Genomic DNA, 22,728 nt, shown 5'->3' with positions numbered 1-22,728 from the left:
GGCAACAAAAATAAAGGGAAACTGGGGTGACCACTAGGTATTCTTAATATTTCTATTCCCTGTTAGGATTAGAATACTATCCCAAGTGCTCCCTGGAAGATGGTTGAGCCCCCCCTGCTTTTTAGGGACCAGGGTGCGAGCTTATGATGAAGCATCACTCCAGTAGGGTGTGGGAGAGTCCACAAGAAAAATATTTGATATCTTTTCATGGGCAGGAGGACTAAGCAACAGTAATACCGTTATAGGTAAGGTGGTAGGATACCCTTTGATTTGATTGACACCCAGAAATGGAGAGATTTGCGACTTTCATAGAATCAACACAATCACAGCCACTTACAGGCCTTGAGAGCTTTGTGACATGTGCATAAGGAATTCCAATACATCACAGCGGCCTTCTACTGAGAGGAACTTGTTTAATCATCCTGAACACTCTTTAGAGTCGAGTCGCAGCCTTCGCACATAAAGGCATCGTGGCTACGAAATGACTGATGCGCCAGAAGGTTTGGTTTCTATTCCTTGACAAATCAGTGTAAAAGATGGTAGGAGAAAACATTGCTGCCAAAGTTTGGAAAAGAACAGTCCCTTAAACCTCCACAAATGTCTGCGTTGCTGTGGAGCATCTGGAAAGAAATTGCAACTGACTCTTGTAGATCCATCCTCTGCCGGTTGCGATAAATGAAGGCTCCTGTAATCGAGGTACCCCCCACAATAAAAACCAGTCCCTCACCCACAGAAATCATGCTTAAGAGAAAAATCTAAACAAAAATATTGCATCTCGCTGAGTAGCCTGATCATTGACTGCAAAGAGAAATAGGACCTTGTTACTCAAGTAGGAAGAAGAAAATATAGTCATGAATTCAATTAATGAACTAATCTGAGTACTACCAGGACTAGCTAAGCTGTTATCATGCAAAATGATAAACTGCGTATTCACACTTTCTCTGCAGTAGGACCTTTTCCACTTCCTCATGTTCTCTTCCTCCCTCATCCTCTCTGCTTTCCTCTCTACCAGCTGTTCCTCCCTGCTCATCCTCGGCCTAACATCAGGCATCCAGAACGACTCATTACAATTATGAATTGAACGACTCATTACAATTATGAAGTGAAAATGAATTTGCTTATTTCTTGGAGGGGGTGGAGGGGTAGATTTAGGGGCTTTGTCATTTGCCCTGACCAGTGCATCAGTGTGGTGGTTGAAGGGCATTTTCTTTGTGCACACGATGGGACTCGCAGGCAGGGGAAAGACATAGCAGATAGACAGTTGTGAACTGTTTCTCCGAGCTGTTGTATCTCGTTTTGAATGTTTGGGATTTTGTCCACTCCACATTCTGTAGTGGATTCTTGGATCGCCTAGATATTGAAAATGTATGTAGTCCTACCACTAAGATAATAAAGTGTTTGTTGGGAATATCATCCAGTAAGAATGATTACTCAATAGCTTGTTTTCATTCACTACAAAACCCACATTGTGTGGTTACTACTTATGAGAATTTCACAAATATAGAACAAAGCAGATGCAGGGTTTTAAAGTTGCCACTTCCTTACTCACAATTATCTATTTTAACCAAAACCAATTCTTTTTTTTCCTAGATCATTGGTTCGACATGTATCTCTCTGCACGGGACTCAATAGTTCTGAATTATAATCCATTTATGTCATTCACTCCTGATCCAAAGGCAGAATATAACGATCAATTAACTCGAGCAACAAATATGACAGTGTCTGCCATGCGCTTTATGAAAACCATACGTGCCGGATACCTGGAGCCAGAGGTTTTCCATCTGAACCCTCAAAAAAGCGACACTCAAGCTTTCAAGAAGTTTGTGCGATGGGTACCATCATCACTTTCATGGTACATGGCTTACATGGCCAATGCCTACCCTTTGGACATGTCGCAGTATTTCAGAATTTTCAATTCCACTCGTTTACCAAGACCAAACAAAGATGAGCTTGTGATAGATGACCAGGCTAAGCATCTGCTAGTGCTAAGGAATGGACACTTTTACATATTTGATGTTCTGGATAGAGATGGCAATATTGTGAAGGCGTCAGAAATTCAAGCACATCTGAAGTACATTCTCTCCGACACCACTCCTGCCCCAGAGTTCCCTCTTGGCTTTCTCACCAGTGAACAAAGGGACACATGGGCCCTGCTCAGGCAAAAGCTAGTAGAGAATGGAAATGCAGAAGCCTTGAAGAAGGTAGATTCAGCTGTTTTCTGCTTGTGCCTGGATGATTTCCCCATTAAGGACGCAAATCACTTGTCCCATAATATGTTGCATGGCACAGGTGTCAACCGGTGGTTTGATAAGTCTTTTAGCTTGATAATGGCCAGTGATGGCACCACTGCTGTGAACTTTGAACACTCTTGGGGAGACGGTGTGGCCATGCTGAGATTCCAAAATGAGGTGTTCAAAGACAGCACAGAGAAACCAGCTGTCGCTCCAAAGGACCTGCCGGCAGCCGTGGACTCTTCCAAGGCAGTGACCAGGCTCCATTTTCAGCTGAATGATATCCTGAAAGCAGGAATCGTGAAAGCCAAAGAGAACTTTGATGCTGCCGTAAAGACTTTGGCAGTTGGTACTATGGAGTTCAAAACAGGAGGAAAGAACACTCTAAAGCAATACAAGGTCAGTCCTGACGCAGTGGCACAGTTGTCCTTCCAGGTCGCCTTCTTTAGGCAGTATGGCAAGACTGTAGCCACTTATGAGTCGTGCAGCACTGCTGCTTTCAAGCATGGGCGCACTGAAACAATCCGTTCGGCTACTGTTTGTACTAAGAAGTTCTCAGAAGCCTTAGTTAGAGAACCTTCCAAGTACAGTGTTGGTGAACTCCAAGAGATGATCACACAGTGTTCCAAGTACCATGGGCAACTGACCAAAGAAGCAGCAATGGGTAAGTGGAGATTGTGTAACCAGTGCATGAAAGCTTGTGGTTTTGTCAAATTACATATCTATGTTGGAACCCTCTGTGTGTTTGATGAGACTAACTGCTGGTGAAATGATTTGTTTTTGATAGGTTATAAGCGATGTATTGGTAAACCCGGTCCTCCTTGCGATCCTCCGATAATTTCATTTGATTTGGGTCAACTTGCAACTTATTCGGGGTTTAAGGCTTAGACCGTTCTATATAATTTACAAGAACTCCATTTACATAGGTTACTTACAATAGCTTAAATTCTAGTTTGTTTGCAGGTCCATCTGAGAAAAGCTCATTGTATGGCAGTCTCTACTCTCTTCAGAGTGTCGTTTTGTTGGCATGTAAACAAACAAAAATGCATAATGAGACTTCTATGAAGGGGTTTCCGTACAGTTACTTATTCATCGTGTGTAAACCTCTGTGCTGGTTAGCAGCTGAGTTTCTCGAGATAATGTCTTCATGTGCTCCTTTTTTTCACATGTCCTTCAATAAGCCTGAATTGTTGTCTGTCTTATTTAATTGCAGTATGTAGCCTTGGATGTTATAGTGTGATTTGTATCGTATTTCTCATCCAGTTTGTTCATCTAAAGACGCATCCTGGTACAATTACACATGACAGATTGATCAACAATAATGCACTTGTGTACTCTGCTCATGAAGTGTTGTTGGGAGACCTCACAAAATGCTTTATATTAACCTACTAATATATCACCTGTGGGCGCAAGGAACCCTTAATTCTTACATCCCAAAACAACACCTCACTAGCACACCCATGGGCAGATTGGTCGGGGGGGCGCTGTTAAACTTTGTTAAACGTAATGTGTCCCAATACAAGGCACCAAACAACATATCAAAAATACAGTTTATTAAGGACAGACTCATTAAGTGAGTTCTAGGGTGGAATTAGAAACTTTAACGATATTTCTAAAAAATTCAAAAGGATGCAATACAGAAATTGTAAAGTGCAGATGTATCAGTCATTGTCACGCACGCTCTCAATAATAGGGCAATACAAAATAATAAGCGACATAAAAAATATTCTATGACCCAAATGAGCAGCAAATTCAGTAAGTAATCGTGCAGCATGTCTAGTAGCATCGGAGAGTGTACTGGGTCTATCCTGAATTTGAGGGTTCATATAGGAAATCCTCTCATAGGAATACATTAAAAGTGCAGACTCTGCAAGATGCGAGCAAAACAAAAAACAATTTCAACAAAACATGCAAGAAAGACTTCTTTGAGAATTACGTTATTTGGAAATAAAAACATGACTTTCCTTGACTGTGTGCAGCAGAAATAATAAACCGAATGCGTGCAGGGTGAGACATCCATTTAGAACAGGATGGCATCAAGGCTTAGTGGCATAAGCCACGAGAAGGCACTAATCTAAAAACACACCTATGTTGTATTTACTAGAGTAGTTTAAGGAGCATTGAGGGGTGCCCTGATGGAAAAAAAGAGCTAATCAACAGTTTTTTTTTAAGTTGAAATGCACTCTGCTTTGACCAAGATTATTTCCATTCTGACCTGTTTCTGATACTGCAAAACCACAAGGGCAGACTGTAAGTGCTGCACTTCACTCCTCGTTTCAACAAATCCGGGTCCATTGCACTGCAGTTCTGGTACCTGTCGTTGTTTGGTACTACTGTGCAGCAGAAGAATATTCAAAATGGAAAGGTGCACTGGGAAACGTGTTCTCCTCCAAATAATTTTTCAGACTGTATTTATAAATATTCATTTTATTTGTCTTCCTTCTTCCTCTTTTATAGTTGCTTCTTCCAATGAAATCCATGAGTGTACATACATAATTTATGTACACTCATGGATTTCATGTGAAGAAGTATATAGAAAGAAGGAAGAAAAAAGAAATAAAAATGAATATTTATAAATACAGTCTGAAAAAGTATCTGGAGGAGAACACGTTTCCCAGTGCGCCTTTCCATTTTGAATATTGCTGTTTCTGATACTGCTTTGATTGTTTTCTCTAGGAGTCAGCAACCTACCAAAATGTGCAGGCAGAAAATAGATGTACACCCTCTTTTTGTAGATCTGGCTGTATTGCGCATTGTCTGCAGGAGGGTTGAAGTACGCCTATTAGCATCATAAATAACAAAATAACAAAATCTGGTTTCCTTGAGAGATAAGCTTCTCATACTAGAGGACTATGTCCCTAAAGAAGACACAGTTGTCTGTATGCCACTCTCTGCTTGGGCTCATCTAGAGAGTTCCTAAGTGTGTGATCATGAAAAGGAAGGTAAGGAGCATGGAAAAGCCATGACATGCAAACACAGGCGTGACTGCTGAAAATTTCTTAATGCTGGCTGGTCAGCTATTCAAGTAAGTGTGTCACCTTATGGAAAAAAAACATTTAATAGCCTTGACAGTACATCTAATGAAATTAATTTATGCAAGGGAGGGAATACTACTCCAGGGAACTCGAGTGGTCTGCTGTTTCTAGGTCTAGAGAGACCAGATCAGTTTTACGGGGTTCACATCGACTCCTGAAAAAACAAACAGGGGCTGCAGGGCAGAGGCACAACCTGGCCCTCATCTGCCCCTCACGAACCACAGGGAGAAAAGACCATGCTTTCTACAGAGACCCTCTAACCTTCTTGCCTGCCCCCCTGCTGCCCTACCACTTGCCCTCCACCCCACAACCTTCACTGGCCCCTCCACAAATAGTTTCAACTTATGTGGTGGTAAATATCTGCACTAAACCCCCCGAATCAGGGAAAAGCCTATGCAAAAGAACCAGGCTACTCTGATTCCAGCGGATTATTCCACATTCAGGGCTTCATCTTGTAATCCTGCTATCTCACAGGGCAATAATGGCCAGAATAATTACTTCTGACGCTGGTATCTCTCTAGGGAGATAAAAGGAAATTCCCAATTGAACCCAAAGTTTTTAACTCACAGATGTCTACCTCCCTCCAGTGTGGTCCTCCAGGTGAAAGTTGAAGTCGCTGATAAGGTTGAAGGAGCTGAAGGCTAGCACAAGTGGTGCAATGAGATCTGCAAGGGTTGTCCATAAATTGTGTCTGGGAGGCCGGTAGAGTAGATCCCTCTCCCAGGGTGTTGTTGCTTAAGATGCTGAGCTTGAAGGCCATGTGCTTGAGATGGTCAATGGAGATTGCGTGGAGGGCTTCGGCCAAGTTGCTTTTCGGACTATGGGGGAAGGGTGGTGGACTAGGGGGGTCCTGTTGCTAGCATGAACGTACACAGACAGACTTGCCTTTGGCATGCCAGTGGCACATTCTTGCTTCGGCTGCCATTAAGAAGGTGCAGGAGTGGGAGAAGTTCTAGAGGGAGGTGGGCAGGGCTGGACTGAGAACAAGTGTGTGGTGGGAAACGCAGCGACAGCAGGTGAGATCTCAGCACAAAAAAGGCAGGCAGGACAGCAGGAAGCAAAAGAGGTGCAACAAGGGAAAAGAGCAGGCAACAAGGGTCAGAGTGAGGAAAACATGTGAACTAATGATCCTAATCATGAAAAATGTAATTCAAAATCTTAAAGATACTGGTGGACCCAAAAGATCATTCAAGGCTGATAGGAAAGTTTGGCCCAACTCGTATCCATATAGAGGGTGCCTTAAATATGCTCCCAGATCTGGAAATTTTTTAATTGCTGTAGGATTCCCCGCAAACCGAGGTAATCGGAACCTGGGGCGCCACCAAACAGAGTTGCTAATAGTCCCTGCTACTTTTCCTACTTGCAATTAAATCACTTATTTATTGCTATTTGTCGTACAAATTAGATCAAAACATGATTTTGAATTATCTAAATCCACTGAAACATGCAATGAATGGTGCATTTCACATGTCCACCCTAAATATTTCTTTCTGGGATAGATTACAAATCCCGGATGCTGTGCAGCCTAGCTAAATATGGAGGGGAAAAAACCTGTTGTGTCATTTTCTTGGCGCAAGCACCACGTATGCGTGCTCCTACAGAAGAAACACAATTTCTTTTTATTTGCTGATTTGACGGGGATCCAAAAATTAAAAGGAAAAAAATGCAGAAAAGCATTTTAGTTTTATATACATTTTTCTAATCTGGTGTTGGGAAGCTATATGAGGGCAAAGTGGGTGTGAGAAAAGCAACATGGGTGGGGGACGTGGAATTAACACAGGGACTGGCGGGGGCTGAAGCAACATGTGAGGCTCGAAACACTACCACGGTTGTGGGTGGAGGAAAAGCATCTGGCAGCTGAGTTCTGTATCGTCTGGAGTCTCTTCAGGAGTTGGGTGGTGATCCCTGCGTAGAATGCATTGCCGTAGTCTACCGGGCTGGTGACTAGGGCTTAAGTGACGGTTTTCTTAGTGTTGGCGGGGAGCCATCGGAAGATTTTTAGAGTATGCAAAGGGTGTGGAAGCAGGCAGAGGAGACTGTGTTGATCTGGTACTTCGTGGTGAGTTTGCTGTTCAGGATGATGCCAAGGTTATTTGTGTTGTCTGTCGGTGTGGGTCTGGGTCCAAGTTCAGAGGACCACCGGGTGTCATTTCACCAGGAGGTGGTGTTCCCAAAAATCAGCACTTCTGTCTTGTCTTTGTTAAGCTTCAGGCAGTTGGTCTTCATCCAGTCAGCGACACACGTCATGCAGTTGTGGGAGTTGGTCCTATTTTAGATGGAGGGTCTTCTGAGAGCAAGAGGATGAGTTGTGTGCATAAGATATGATCCTGAGGCCATAAGTTATGATAATGTTGGCCAGAGGCGTTATATAATAAGTGTTAAACAGGGTGGGGCTGAGTGATAAACCTTGAGGGACGCCACAGATGATGCTCTAGGGTTCCAAGGTGAGAGTGGTAGGTGGATTCTATAGGTTTATCCTGTGAGGAAGGATACGATTCATTTGTGGGCATCTCCCTGGATTTCAAAGTGGTGGAGTCTCATGATGAGTGTGTGGTGGGATACAGTCATCGAATACTGCTGAGTTGTCGAGGAGGATCAGGGCTGCTGTTTCTCCATGGTCGAGGAGGGTTCTGTTGTCGTTGGTGGCAGTGATAAAGGTGGTCTTGGTGCTGTTGTTGGCGCGGAAACCAGATTGGAGGGTGTTCAGCAGGTTATTTCTTTTGAGCTGTTCAGCGAGTTGGTGTTTGATGGCCTTCTCAAGGACTTTGGTGGGGAAGGGGAGCAGAGAGATGGGGTGATAGTTCTCGAGTTTGCTGGGGTCAGCAGAGGGTTTCTTTAGGAGGGGTTTGACCTCTGTGTGTTTCCATCTGTCTGGGAAGGCGGCCTTGGTGATGGATGAGTTGAGAATGGAGGTGAGTTTGCAGCTGATTTCATTTCCCCCAAGCATGAAGATGTGGTGAGGGCAGAGGTCCATGGGAGCTCCAGAGTGGATGGAGTTCATGATGGCTGCGGTGCTCTAAGTGGTGAGCTATTCCCATGCGGTGAGTGGGTGGTTGTGGGTGGTGTCAGTAGGTGTGAGGAGGTTGTAGAGATCATTGGGTTGAGGTTCAAAGTTACTGTAGAAGTTGGATATCTGTTTGTGGAAATTGTCCGCCATGGTGTCGCAGAGTTCCTGGGATGGGGTGATCATGCTCTCTGTGGTTGATGGGCGGGAGAACTCGGGCAAAACTGAAGAGTTCCATGCTGTGGTAGGAGCTTGCTTCGATAAAGTCAGCCTCTTTTTGTGTCTTTTAGGTGTTGTTGAGAGGGCTCGGGCTGTGGCATCTTTGCTGGTGTGCCATCTTTTTTCTAGCCATCTGCAGTTGTTTCATTGTCCTGAGTGCTAGTGTATACCACCTGGCTTTTTTGGTGGAGCTTCTGGTCTTGGAGGGCTTGATGGGGTGCCTCTATCAGCGCTGTTGGTGATCCAGGTGGAGAAATTCTGGACGGCCTGTTCCAGGTTGGTTGCGAGGTAGGATGGGTGGTGTTGAGGGCGTCCTTCCATTGAGTCTCTGTAACTTTGCTCCAACTGCGTTGGGAGGAGCTGGAAAGCTTGGTGGTGGTGCATGGGGGAGGGGGGCAGTCCTGCGATGATGAAGTGGACGATGGTGTGGTCAGTCCAAGTGAGTTCAGTGAGGTAACTGTACTTGACTGTCGCTGGCGGCAAAGATCGTCAAGCACGTGTCCTGCGTTGTGTGTGGGGTTGGTAACCAGTTGGGTGAGGCCAATGTTGCTTATGCTTTCCAGGATGTTGGCGGAGTTTGCGTCTTTGGTGTTGTTGAGGCAGAAGTTGAGGTCACTGAGAAAGATTTAGTGCTTGAATCAGTGGTGGGTGGGGCAATGAATTTGGGGATGGCATTGCAGAAGCCTGGGCCTGGTCCTGGGGGTAAGTAGGTGAAGGTTCCTCTGATGGTTGTTCTGCAGTCAGTTTGGAGTTGGAAGTTGAGGTGTTCTATGATCAGTGTTGTATCGTGTTCGGTGATGGCGCAGCGGAATGCTTCTGTGTGGATGATCGCAATGCCTCCTCCATTTTGTTGGCGCGGTCACGGTGTATCATCTTGTATCTGTTGGGCGTCGTGGTGATATCGGGGTGAAGGAGGGGGTTGAGCTAGGAGTCTGTAACACCGGGGTGAGGCTGGTGATGGTGTCCCAGATTTCAGTGTAATTTTTGCAGAGTGATCTGGTGTTGAGCAAGATGCAGCCGAGTGCTTCCACGGCCGTTGTGGATGGTGAGATGGGAGTGGTGTGTGTTTCCGTGAGGGTGGGAGGTCCTTAGTCGCAGGTGAATGGGCAGCAGCGACAGGTGAAAGGTCCTACCGTTGATCATGGAGATGCGATGTAGCAATTGTTGTTGCAGCAGCTGGGGTCCAGGCCTTGGAGCTCGGCTGCTGAGTGTCTATGGGTGGCAGGAGGGCTAGGGTTGCTGGGGCTGGGAGTTGTCTGGGATGAACCGGCGCGAATGGGTTTGCCTTTGGTGTGCCTGCTTCACGTAGCCTCCATTAAGTAGGCACTGGGTGCGGCACTGGGAGGCAGGAAGTGGGAGCAGCTGGAAAAAGGAGCGGCGGCGAACCGGCTCCCAGGCATAAAACGACGGGAATAGAAGACAGCAAGGCTAAAGCAAACCAATCACAGGCAGCACAAATGAAAAGATAACAATGAGCCCAAAAGTAAACAATCTGAGGCAGCACAAATGACAACAGCATCGAGGCCAAAATAAACAGATCAGGGGAAGCACAAATGACGGAGCTGCACTGAGGCTAGAAATATACAAATCAGAGGCAGCACAAATGACAGAACAGCAGCACAAACGAAATGACAGTGCAACACAAGTGTGACACCACCAACTGGCAGGCAGAGTCAAGGACACCTACTGGGCAGCAAGAGCAGGAGTGGATCAAGGATTTGCTTAATGAGGCCGTGCTGAAGCCTCCATTAAGTAGGTCATGAGTAGGGCGCTGAGAAGTGGGTAAAATGAGCGGCGGCGAGGTGGGCCGCTCCCGGGCAAAAAGCAGGCAGGAAGAGCAAACGGGAGCAACAATGAGTGAACAGAAGACAGGGAGGCTAAGGCGAACAAATCACAGGCAGCACAAATGGAAAGATGACACTGGGCCAAAACTAAACAAATAAGGGGGAAGCACAAATCATAGAGCAACACTGAGGCCAGAAATAAACAGCACCACTGAGGCCAGAAATAAACAGCACCACAAAAGAAATTACAATGCGACACAAGCGTGACACCACCAACCAGCAGGCAGAATCAAGGACAACTACAGGCCAGAAAGAGCAGGAGTGGATTGAGGATCTGCTTAATGGGATAGCACTGTGGATCCATTAATTAGGTCCTGAGCGGGGCTCTGGGAGGGGGGAAGCGGGAGAAGTGAGTAAAGAGAGCGATGGCGGGGTGTGCCGGCTCCTGAGCAAAAAAAAGCGGAAAGAGAAAACAGGAGCAACAATGGGCGAACAGAAGACAGCGAGGCTAAAGCAAACAAATCACTCGCAGTGCAAATGAAAAGATGACAATGAGGCCAAAATAAATATTCTGAGGCAGCACAAATGACAGAACAGCAGTGAAGCCAAAAATAAACAGCAGCATGAAAGAAATGGCAATGTGGCACAACCGAGACACTACCAACCAGAAGGCAGACGTGATGGCCAGCAAGAGCAGAAGCTGATGTAGCATTTCAAAAGTGGGAGCAGCAAATGAACAGAAGACCATGACGTAGGTCTAACAAATGGTCTTATTCAAATTTAAAAGGTCATTGGCCTAAATCAGTAGCTCCATAATGAAGGTAATAGCAGTCAATTGACAAGGCCTTAATGAAGAGATATCACATCACTAAGAAGAGGAATGTGGACATTCAGTGTTTTGGTTGAAAAGGAAGTGACCAATTGGATGTTAAAACAGATAACTGGACAACCGTGGAAATGTGATCTGATAAATTAAGGGTCAGTCAGATTGTCCGAATAAAACTGATAGTCCTAGCTAACAAAGGGTCGGTATCCCTTCTGGAAGGAGGCACTAACTTTGAGAGAAGTGGTTTAGTTTTTTTAATATTCTGGGAAATCGTTCCCTTCAATAGGATAATATTAGTCAGGTTGGAGGCATCAAAATACCCTAATGTGTCATTCGTATACTGGTGCTCATTTATTGAATGCATATATTGTGTGCAGAGCTATTGTCTATTTTCTGCTGCTCAACTAAACCACTGCGGGACCCAAGCAGGTGCTAGTCACCTACAAAGCTGCCACAGTACAAAACAACTATTTGGTTTTTATGCAAGGCCCTTATTCCCTCACTGTTGAGTGCAGAAATCGTACAGAGAATGAGTCGGGGAAATACCGTGATGGAGGAGATTAAGAAACTGTTTTTCGTGTTGGTTACATGGAGGACTAACCTTCTTTTTTTGTATCGACAGGGCAAGGATTTGACCGTCACTTGTTCGCTTTGCGTTACTTAGCAGCCACGGGAAGCAGCTCGCTACCTGACTTCTTCCAGGACCCAGCGTATAGTCAAATAAACCACAACATCCTGTCCACCAGCACACTCACCAGTCCTGCTGTGCAATTGGGAGGCTTTGCACCAGTGGTGCCCGATGGCTTTGGTGTAGGGTATGGCATGCACGATGACTTGGTTGGCTGCAATGTGACTTCCTACCCATCCAGAGACATTAAACAGTTTTTGCAATGTGTACATAAATCACTGGAAGACATTTTTAATATCTTAGAAGGGAAATCTGTTAAAAGCTAAGCTTAAACGGTAATGATTGCACTAAATCCGCAAATGTTTGTACTCACCTTTTCAGGGTTTTCAGATCCACAAATGATACGAAAATGAGAACATGGGTGGACTTTGCATAATATCTAGGTTGAGACCGAAAAACAAACCATTAATCAGTATAGAATGTAAATCTCATGTATACAAATGCCCAGAGATGGTAAAAGTTCCTTAATTATTAGTAAACCTTCCAAAACGTGCCTTGTATTTTAAGCAGTTGTGCTGGCGCTTCGCAGGACCAATGGCGGTACACCTTTAGCTGCTCCAGTGTGGAAAGGGAGGCAAATTGTGTTTCACCTTCCAAAGTGAAGTTATGTTTGGGGGATGTTGTATTGATAAGCTTGATACTAAAATTGGAAGGGAGACACCCTTGAATTGCTGCTGTCTGCCCATAGAAGCTGTAATTACTTCTGAGTTTTTTTTTAACCTCAATACCTCATGAACTATACAGTTTAGCTGATGTTTTTTCTGTTGATGAAGCCCTGAATTACTGGAGATGCTAGTCTGTTGTATTTGTTTCTGAAAAACATTGTTTCTGTAGGATGTCGAGCATGACATATACAGCTAAGGACGTCTTTTCTACCCATTCTTTCCTCTTCTAACTCTTTGCCTCACCCTTCTGCCTCCTTACCGGTTACCCTCCCTGACCACCTGTTTGTCCCTCTGGCTGGGTCATCCTGTGTCTTTCTGATTAGCACTGACCATGGCAAGAAAGAATACAGACTACTGAGACAAGCTTTATTGTATCCCAAAAACCCAAATCTGAACTTTAAAAAAATATTACCTCTTGTTAATAATATTTTAGGCACTGTTTGGAATGTATTGCTTTTTTGCCACTAAAACCGAGATTGAATATGGGATTTTAGGGCCTTTTTTTATATCAGTATGTCTATTCTAAATGACTATTTGATTATTCCACGCTTAAGTCATTCATCAATACCAGCATCGGCAGCATGTAGGCCCCAAGTTAGTATTCATCAGCTTTAAAGTGTCATCAGAGGGAGATGCCCTTTGCATTTTGCTTTGATTTCACTGTGTCGGGATGTCCATGTACCTCAGAGCCCCACAACACACCGGACCTCTCAATGTTTTATCACTGAATTTTTGATTTCAGATAAAATCCTCAGCAAATGTTATATTTTCTGGCTTCCAGTTATTTGATAGTAATTGTCGCCATCAGAAACGTTAGCTTGCCATTCTCTTTATTTGTCAAAATACTGTAGACTGACCTCAAACGACTCTGGAGTCCAGCCTGATGTGTGTTTGCATTTGGAGCTGCTAGAATACATTATTATGTCATCTAATTAGATGCATATAATGGTGCAAAGAAACCAGTAAACCAGATTGAGAAATGCTGTACCTTGTTCATCCGCTTTATACACATTGCGAAATGGGTAATTATTCAACTATACATACTGTGTTTGCAGAGGTGCTAGAATACTTGAACTTTAATGTATTTGGGTGAACCACCATCAGTCCTCCTTTGAAATAAAGAAAAAGCCAGCACTGGGACTAATTAAGAAGGTGTTTTTATTTTATGGTTCTTGTTCCCTTTGGCAGTTTACGGCTGGATTTTGTTTCATATATAAAGATTGCATTCTTCTGTTCTGTGTCCTGACTGTTTTCGACCAACCAGCCTTCTAGATGAAGAAAAGTGAAAATAATTCCGTGGAAAGCTGAACTAATGTTGCAGTTGCATGCGCTTTTAATATGTTAAGTGAAGAGGCACTGACTACCCTTGCAACTTAATGACGCTGATTTGTTTAATTAAATAAACATTAATTTTGGAAATGTTTACTTCCGTCATATGTAATTGGGGGACAATTGACTCCTATTAGACGTTTTGCCAGGAAAATGGAGCACCAAAGTCTGGAAGTCTTGATATTTTCCTTGTGTATTTCTCCTGGTTAATAGCGCCATGTTTGACCTGCCAAAATGTATCAGGCGGATGTAGATTTTATCGCATTCAGTATATTTCAAATTTTGATAAAATACACACAACTCAAAATTCCAATATGTGCAGTGATATATGATATTTGTAGAGCGCACAGTTAATCAAGAAGAGTGTCCCAGCACTTGTGAACCATGGCGCTTAGACTGTTGCAGGCCCTGAAAGGGAAGAGAAGATCCTTAAGGTTGTTGCTGGAACAGCCAGGTTTTCAACAGCTTCCTAAAGGTGAGTAGATCTGACACCTGCTTAAGAGTCACCGGCAGGATGTTCCAAACACAGGCCATATGAACTTGGAAAGAACCACCACCAGTCTGGGTGCAGGAAAACTTGGGGACAACCGCCTGATTCCGGAAGGATGACCTCAAAGTTCTGCAGGGGACATAATGTGTGACTCTCCTTCTAAGATAGTGTTCGCCCGTACCTTGTAAAGCCTTGAAAGCTAAAACCAAGGCTTTAAAACTGATTCTTTTTTGGATGGGAAGCCAATGCAGCACCTTCAGGTGGGGTGAAATCCGGGCTCTCAGTCCAACCATGAGGACCGCCCTGGCGACCGCGTACTGGACTGCCTGAAGTCTGTTCAGAAGGGACTCCGGAAGGCCTAGGTATAGGACATTGGAATAGTCCAGCCTAGAGGCCAAAGCAGGATCCTGTGACTAACTGGATTTGGGCCTTCATGGACAGGGTATCATCCAACTTAACACCCAGGTTCTCGACCGTTTTAACCGAGGCGAGGAGAGGTGACATCTCTGATGGCCACCATTGTTTCCACTCGTCCCGAGATGGAGAGACGAAGAAGACTATCTCCGTTTTCTCTGGGTTACATTTAAGTTGATTCTCCCTGAGCCATGTGAAAACCCCAGTAAGGCATTTGTTGATCTTCTCCCCTAAAAAGTCCTCTCCCTTTTCACATGTAAATAGAAGCTGGGTGTTGTCCGCATAGGATATTATTGTTGCGCTGCAAGCTTCAGCCAGAGGGGCAAGGGGGGCACATGTAAATATTGAAGAGTGTCTGGCTCAAAATAGAACCCTGAGTGATACCCACCTTCAGAGGAGGAATGGGGGCGGCGAAAGGAGGGGACTAGACCTCTTGGTATCTTTCCTCCAAAAAGGAGAACCACTTAAGCATCTTGCCACCCAGGTCGCACTCCTGTAATCTGTGCAGTAGTCGGTTGCGTGGCACAGTATCAAAAGCCACGGAGAGGTCCAGCAAGATAAACACCGCTTTCCCTGTAGGAGTTCCCATACATATCTGAATTATATGAGCCACTTGTAATAAGTGTCTACATAAATGACACTGCCGACATGTAAGGGGATAGGTGGAACTATCTATCTTCTGCAACACCTAAAAGTGAGGAGTTTGAGGTTTACCCGGTGGCAGATCGTCTAGATATTCCCTTATTTTAAGAAAAGAAAGACTTTTAATTGTTGTTTTTTCCCCTCCATTTTGTAACCAGCCTCACATAAATATATGCAGGCGCAGTGGTCTGGGTGCTAGCCTTCTTCCTGTCCTGGACATCGGAAGAGTCTGTTCAGTGGATCTTCTCTTCATCCATTGCTTTGTGTGCTGCTCCTTGTCTACTTGCTCTGGTAGAAGGATAATGGAATGCTGTAAGTATTGATCATTGTGTGGTTGATTTTTCCTAGCTAGAGTGACCAGCACCACTTTGAAAAGTTCTGGTTCTGGTTCTCGTAGTGATAAAGTCCAGGCCTGCAGCTCGTCGGCTTGTTCAAAAGACCAGATTATGGATTTTGCATGGGATTAGGTTGAGACTTTGCATGTGTTTTTACCTGCCCAGTGCTGAGTACCATATTGTTTCTCCCTAGTGATGTGTTTGATGATTTATTGCACTTCTCTGGTCTCATTAAGTTAGGAGAGCTATAAATGCCTATTCCATGGTTGCGGTTAGATTAAATTCTGTCCATGTCTGTTGCACAGACACCTAAACTTTTCCATACCTGGTGCATAGCGGGCTGTTAATTTTATATCTGTAGGACTCCCGCCTGTGACTCCCACTTCTCTTACAGTGAATGACTGCATCTCTTGATGCGAATCGAGAGGATCAGAAGATGTAGGAATTAGATTATTCAGCATGTCTCAGTGGTGAGGCCTCTGCATAGTCTCTCACCAACCTGCATAGAGCCAATCACTTGAGCTGCCTCAGGGGAAAATATAAGAAAATAAGATAAAAACAATCAGAAAATGGATGTGGGAAACATACATTTTAAAGCAGCAGTGCTATATAAAATGACAGTACTTTTAACAGAGTATACTTATTATTTTTTATATCATTCTAATTGCATCCCTTATGGGTGATATGCTGGGTCTTTTAATCTTTGTAGTATACCTCGTATCCATGTGTCGTCCTGTTTGGCTTCGTATTCTGCAGAAATAATGACACTTCCACATGTCCCATTCCTTGTCACTGTCCTTACACTAGAGTGCTCACCCAGGATACAGGCAATTCACATTTTTTTAATAAAAGCCTCTTTTCCTGGGGTATAACTTCCTGACCCCCTACAATCACATCCTGGTTTGCCTATCCCCTTCGGAGACTGGGATTCACTTCAGGCCTCCTTCAAGGTGCCTGTTAGCATTTTTCTCTTTTTGTCTTATAATGGTGGTTTCCTGTCTTTCTTCTGTGAGACTGTTTAATGACCATGTTTGAATATGCTCTCAGCTGATTGTCTTTTTGACTTCTGGTTAGATTTCTGCCAAAATATTTGTTTTCTTTTTTCTCCATGCAGCTGGACTCCTAGCCACTGCACTGTAGTTGGCATTGGAGTATTGTCAGTGCTGTCTGCAAGTTTTGGGTAGACATCCTGGGCAGGTGTTTGTTGGCATGTTGAGCGGTTATTTGGAAATCTGTCTGTTGTGTCTTGCTTCAAAATGGCAAGTTCCGAGAAGCTTCTCAGTTGGTTTCTGCCTGAGCCAGGTGAGATACCAAAATTGCATAAATACCACAATGGCAGTTTTTATTGTTTGGCATCTTACATTCTAGATTTGAGTGAAGCTACATGCGTTTTTACTTTTCCTCTCCATCTGTTGCTCTGGCCACATTTGAGGACCTGTCAGCTGTTCACCCTGCTGCCTTCTGTCACCTTTGTTTTTCTGCAGTGCTCTCATGGCATCCATGTCCCCGGTGGCACACGCTCTTTGTGCTTCTTGAGTCCCTTCCTAACCATAATGTCCTGTTTGCTCTTTGGTAGCAGCTGGTAGTTTTGTGCCATTGTAGCTCTCTTTTTAGGAGCTCTCTCTTTCCAGCTTTGAAGTTCTGGCACCTGCTGAATGCTGTTATATTTATATTCTTAGAATGTTATAGTTTGAAGTGTGGGCAGTTTATGCTGAGGCTGGCCAAGGGAAATTCACACTTCAGTGGGCTGAATTAAAGAACTTCAAAAGGCTTCAAGAGTGTGATTTAACATAATTTACCACAGTTTTTTGGCGACTGAGGGCCAGGCTACTGCTTTTAGCCTGTCGTGTGACAGAGGAACCTCTCACTCAGTGAACCCAGCGTGCGCAGAGAAAGGAGTGCGCTTATCCAGGAGAGATAAGATTAAAAGGGTTTGGGCTTGAGGTACTGTGTTGCAGCCCTCATCGCGGCCACAGACGACATTAGTACCCTACTGGACAACAGCGAAACCGCAGCCCTCATCCTCGTGGATCTCTCGGCTGCCTTCGACACCATCTGCCACCACATCCAAGCACACGCCTACACGACACAGGAATACACGACAAAGCACTGGACTGGACCACAGCCTTCCTCACTGACAGAACCCAGAGGGTCCGCCTTCCCCCCCCCCCCCCCCCCCCTTTTCCATTCCGAAGCCACCAAAATCATCTGTGGCGTGCCTCAAGGATCATCCCTCAGCCCTACCCTTTTCAACGTATACATGGCGCCGCTTGCCAATATCGTCTGCTCGCACAACCTCAACATCGTCTCCTGCGCCGACGACACTCAACTGATCCTCTCACTCACCAAAAACCCCGCTACCGCGAAAACCAACCTCCACGAAGGAATAAAGGCCGTTGCCAGCTAGATGCAGACCAGCCGCCTGAAACTCAACCCTGACAAGGCAGAGGTCCTCATCCTCGGATCTACTCCCTCCGCCTGGGACGACTCCACACCTATCGACCACGCACGCAACCTGGGACTCATCCCTCTCAATGACCCAGCAAGTCAACGCCATTTCCTCCTCCTGCTTCAACACCCTCCGCATGCTCCTTAAGATCTACAGATGGATCCCCACCGGAACCAGAAGGACGGGCACACAGGCCCTCGTCAGCAGCAGATTGGACTACGGCAACGCCCTCTACGCAGGGATCACAGTCAAACTCCAGAAGAGACTCCAACGCATACAGAACGCCTCCGCACACCTTATCCTCGACATACCCCACCACACCCACATCACTGCCCACCTGAAAGACCTGCACTGGCTCCCAGTCAACAAGAGGATCACCCTCAAGCTCCTCACCCACGCCCACAAAGCACTGCACCACGCCGGACCAGCATATCTCAACAAGCGTCTCACCTACACCCTGAACCACCAGCTTCGCTCTGCCGCCCTCGCCACCATCCCATGCATCCACAGGACCTCCACTGGTGGCAGATCCTTCTCCTACCTCGCCGCCAAGACATGGAACACACTCCCCACACAACTGCGACGGACCCAGGACCAGCTGACCTTCAGGAGACTCCTCAAGACCTGGCTGTTCGAGCAGTAGCTGCACCTCCACCCCCGCTCAGCACCTTGAGACCCTCACGGGTGATTAGTGCGCTATACAAATGAATGATTGATTGTGTGCTGTAACGTCAAGGGAAGCTGTTTTTGCTTAACTGTAGTGCCTGATGCGAGAGTTAATCAGACTTTTAGGGGCCAGTGGCTCGAGCCAGCAGTTTGGTATAAGCAGCAAAAGTGCACCTGGTTCTAGGGCGCACTCTAAAATGTTCCGCGTGTGTGGTGAAACTCCCACCGCTTATGGCAGCCAGTGTGCGCAGCCAGTGCGCAATCGGCATGGCATTGTTGAGGCGACCGTTCATCGCGTGTGGGAGCTATTGCGTTGCCTGCGTGTGTTTGTTCGCAACCACCATCTGATGTGCATCAGCAGGAGCGGTACGTGACCTGCGCGAGTCCAGAGCAGTTCTTTTATTGCCTAAGCAGTTTTGCAGATCCTCCTTTTGTATTGAAATTCTCTCCTGCTGCAGCTTTTTAAAAGAGCTGTGTCCTGATTTCATGCACAGCATTGTTGTAGAGGGGAGCGACGCGCACAGCTGTTCATTAAAGGGGTATTGTTTTTTTCTCAACTCAGCAGGGTGCTAGACAGCGCGGTGACGCGCACATCGGTTTTTGTTTAAAGAAAATCATTTTTAAAAATCTGATTTTTCTGGGCTTTCATTACATTTTATTATTTGGAGCAGAGTTTTTGTAGTGGTTCTCTTTAAGGAACAGCTGTGATGTCAGGAGGAGTTGAAAGAGGGCCACATGGAGCAAGCCTCAATTGCAGCAACACTGCTGTTTTTGCAGCATTAGGGGACACCGGCCATTCAGTGGGAATACTGGATTGACATGTTTGGCCACTACTTGTTGGCTTTGGATAGTGATGATTATAGTTCTGCGAGGGGAAAAAGCAATCCTGCTCCACTCTTTAGGTTCAGAAGTGCAAAGAAAGTTTACATTTTTGCCACCGGCATTGTATAACGGTGCAAGGATTGCTGATGTTTATAGAGAAGCTAGATGTAGATTGAGCACTAGGTTTGCGAAAGAAACAAACTTTGTCATGGCCAGGTATAAGTTTTATACACAACCGCAGCATTTGGGGGTGACAATTGGTAAGTTTGTATCTAGGTTGAGATAGTTGTCAGTGAAATGCCAGTTTGGTGGTATGGGGAATGAGATGATAAGGGACCAACTTATAGTGCAATGCAAGAGAAGGAGGATCCAACAATGGCTGTGCTCAGCAAAGAATCCTTCTTTTAAGGATGCCATTGGCATGGCAAAAGTGGTGGAAGAGTCAGAATTATGTATGCGGGAGATGAGCAAGCAGGGTACCGGTTCAACCGAGAATGGTGGGGTCGCTTAGGTGGGAAAGTTGGAGAAAACAAGTGGCAAAGTTGGAGCTGTTGTGAAAAGTGCTCAAAGAATGTAGAAGGGTTTGGCTAACAAGCCAAGCTCAAGTAGGTGCAATCGATGTGAAAGTACTTTTCATGGGTCTGAGACAAAACATTGTATTTTTCATGGGTCTGAGACAAAACATTGTTATGCTATTGGCAAAGAGCATAGTAGATGCGGTGGTAAGGGGCATCATGCACACATGGGCAAGAAGTGGCCTAAAACAAAAGTGGCGGTGACTAGTGATGAAAGGGATGAGTTGGTGTGCAACCGTGGAGAGTCCAGAAAATGCATTTTAAGCTTGGGAGATGGTGAGGGAGTAGAGAGATGGAAAATTAGGCCCAAGGTGTGGTTCACTTAGGGAAGTTCTAAAGTAGAACTTATGGTTGACACTGGTTGAAGGTACACCGTTATGCCTAAGGACATTTTTAATGATTCATGGTCTCATATTAGACTATTGCCCAAAGACATTTTTCCAGGAGGGTTTCAAGGGGAGGAAATAAATATCTTTGGGTATTTTAATTTGACAAAGTTCAAGACATGAGAAACACAACGGAAAGTATATGTGTCTGACACTGGACCACCTATCCTAGGGTGGATGCATCAGGATGAACAAAGTATTTTTGTGATCCCAAGAGCATTCGAAGAGGTCATGGTGGTTGAGAAAAACAATGTGGAAGGAATTTTGAATGAAGTGAACGAGTTTGGGGTCCTGGAGAGGTATATCCACAAGATCTGTGTAAAAGCAGGTGCAATACCCGTGAGGCATAAGGTTTGGAAGGTTCCTATAGTTGTAAGGGTGGAGGTCAGTCTTATGTTACGTGAGATGGTGAAGGAGGGCATAATTGAATCTGTGGAGGCTATTAGTTGGATTTCACCTGTTGTGATAGCTAAGAAATCCGACAGACGCTTGAGGATTTGTGTGGACATATGCACTGTGAAACAGAACATAACTACAGATAGTTTCCCTCAATGAGCTGCTCCTTTTGCTTTATGGTGGTAAGTACTTTCCAAAGTTAGATTTGAAGAGTGCTTACCATCAATTTAAGTTGCATTAGACCTCTAGGAATGTGACGGCTTTTATCACAATGGATGGTACATTCCGTTTCACCAGAATGCTATTTGGATTATCTTCAGTGGCGAGTGTCTTTCAAAGAATGATGTCGCAAGTATTTGAAGGTTTTACTAATGTCATATTCTTCCAGGATTTAATTTCAATATATGGAGCAACTGTGGAGCAACACAATCGGAATGTGAAGCAATTGCTCAGCAAGGTGATGGATGTGGGTCTTACCCTGCCTAAGGAGAAGTGTGTTTTTCTATGTGAGGAAATAGAGTATTTGGGTCATACCATTTCTGGGGACGAAGTGAAACCGAAGAGGGGCCTGCTAACTGCAATAAAGTTATCTCCAGAACCCAACAACAAAGATCAGTTAAGGTCGTTCATGGGGTTCATAGAGTATTACGCTAAAATTGTGGATAACTTTCCAACCAAGACTTGGGATTTGAGGGTCTTATTGAGAAAGGGGTGTCCTTTCAAGTGGGGTGATGTTCAAAACACGTGTTTTGAAAAGATCAAATGAAATGTGTGGGATGCTGGAATCTTGCATCCTGTTTTTGATACTACTTTGAATTCTGTTTTGACTGTTGATGCTAGCTCATCGGGGTGGGGTCCGGTTTTTATCTTAGATCCATGGTGGAATAGAGAAGGCTGTAGCCTTTGCATCGCACTCTGAGTACTGGTTCATTGAGCTTGAAGCATTGGTGGCGCCTTGGGCAGCGGAATATTTCAGAACATATCTGTGGCGTGTAAATTTCATAATGAGGCCCGATGATAAACCACTGATGAAAGTCTGAACTCCTAGTGTGACCGGAAAAGGGTCAGCAAGACTGGTGGCTTGCTTACAATAATTCATGTATTCTGTTGAACACATACCTGGATGGTACAATGCTCAAGCTGATGCCCTGTCATGTTTATCTGTGGATTGGAAGTTGGTTGATGATGAGGCTGTTTGCAATAAGGAGAAGGAGGGAGCAGTGGCATGGCTGGACAAAGTTGCGTGCTATGGAGTTGGTGTTTTCTCTAAGGCAGAATGGGTGTAGGAATTGGGTAGCGATGACGTTTTGCAGGATGTGTGCAAGATGGTGGTGACGAAATAGGAGGGAGAGCACCTTTGCAGTGTTGTTGAGGCCTTAGTTACTGGACAAATTATCTGTTTGAGAAGGGAGTGTCTTAATGAGGGGGGACGGATTTATACCACATGAGAATCATAGAAGGAAAATTATCCAATTGGCACATGAGGGGTACCTTGGACAGGAAAAATCAAGAGGGAAGGAAGAGCAAAATGTTTTAACACGGTTCTAAACCCAAGCTCATCCCTGGGAAAATACCATGAATCTTAAGATAGGGTTAGTTCCCCCTTAGCCAAAGCGGGGGGGTGGGGGGTCCCTAAAGGTGGCTAATAGTCCGATCTTGAAGCCCTCACACATCTGTTAGGTTGTCATGCTTCATCATTGGGCGCTCCTCGTCAGGCCGGCGCTGCAATGCCTGACTGGCCTGGGAGACTCTTTGTTGGAGATCTTTTTAAT

At 45.0% G+C, this 22,728-nt stretch overlaps 1 protein-coding gene across 1 annotated transcript in view; it reads left to right on the top strand.

Annotated features, from left to right (window-relative positions):
• CPT2 (carnitine palmitoyltransferase 2) overlaps positions 1-13,871 on the top strand; it is a 96,920-nt gene extending 83,049 nt beyond the window's left edge. The window contains exons 4-5 of the mRNA XM_085602595.1: positions 1,591-2,895; positions 11,722-13,871. Coding sequence (XP_085458721.1) covers positions 1,591-2,895; positions 11,722-12,053 — 1,637 coding nt within the window. The 3' untranslated portion in view covers positions 12,054-13,871. The remainder of the gene's footprint in view (positions 1-1,590; positions 2,896-11,721) is intronic.
• The last annotated feature ends 8,857 nt before the right edge of the window (positions 13,872-22,728 follow it).

This window comes from Triturus cristatus, chromosome 4_2, assembly GCF_964204655.1.
Source record: "Triturus cristatus chromosome 4_2, aTriCri1.1, whole genome shotgun sequence".
In the NCBI taxonomy this organism is placed as follows: domain Eukaryota; kingdom Metazoa; phylum Chordata; class Amphibia; order Caudata; family Salamandridae; genus Triturus; species Triturus cristatus.
The sequence above is the reverse complement of the archived record's forward strand: the minus strand, read 5'-3'. Positions and strand labels throughout refer to the sequence as shown.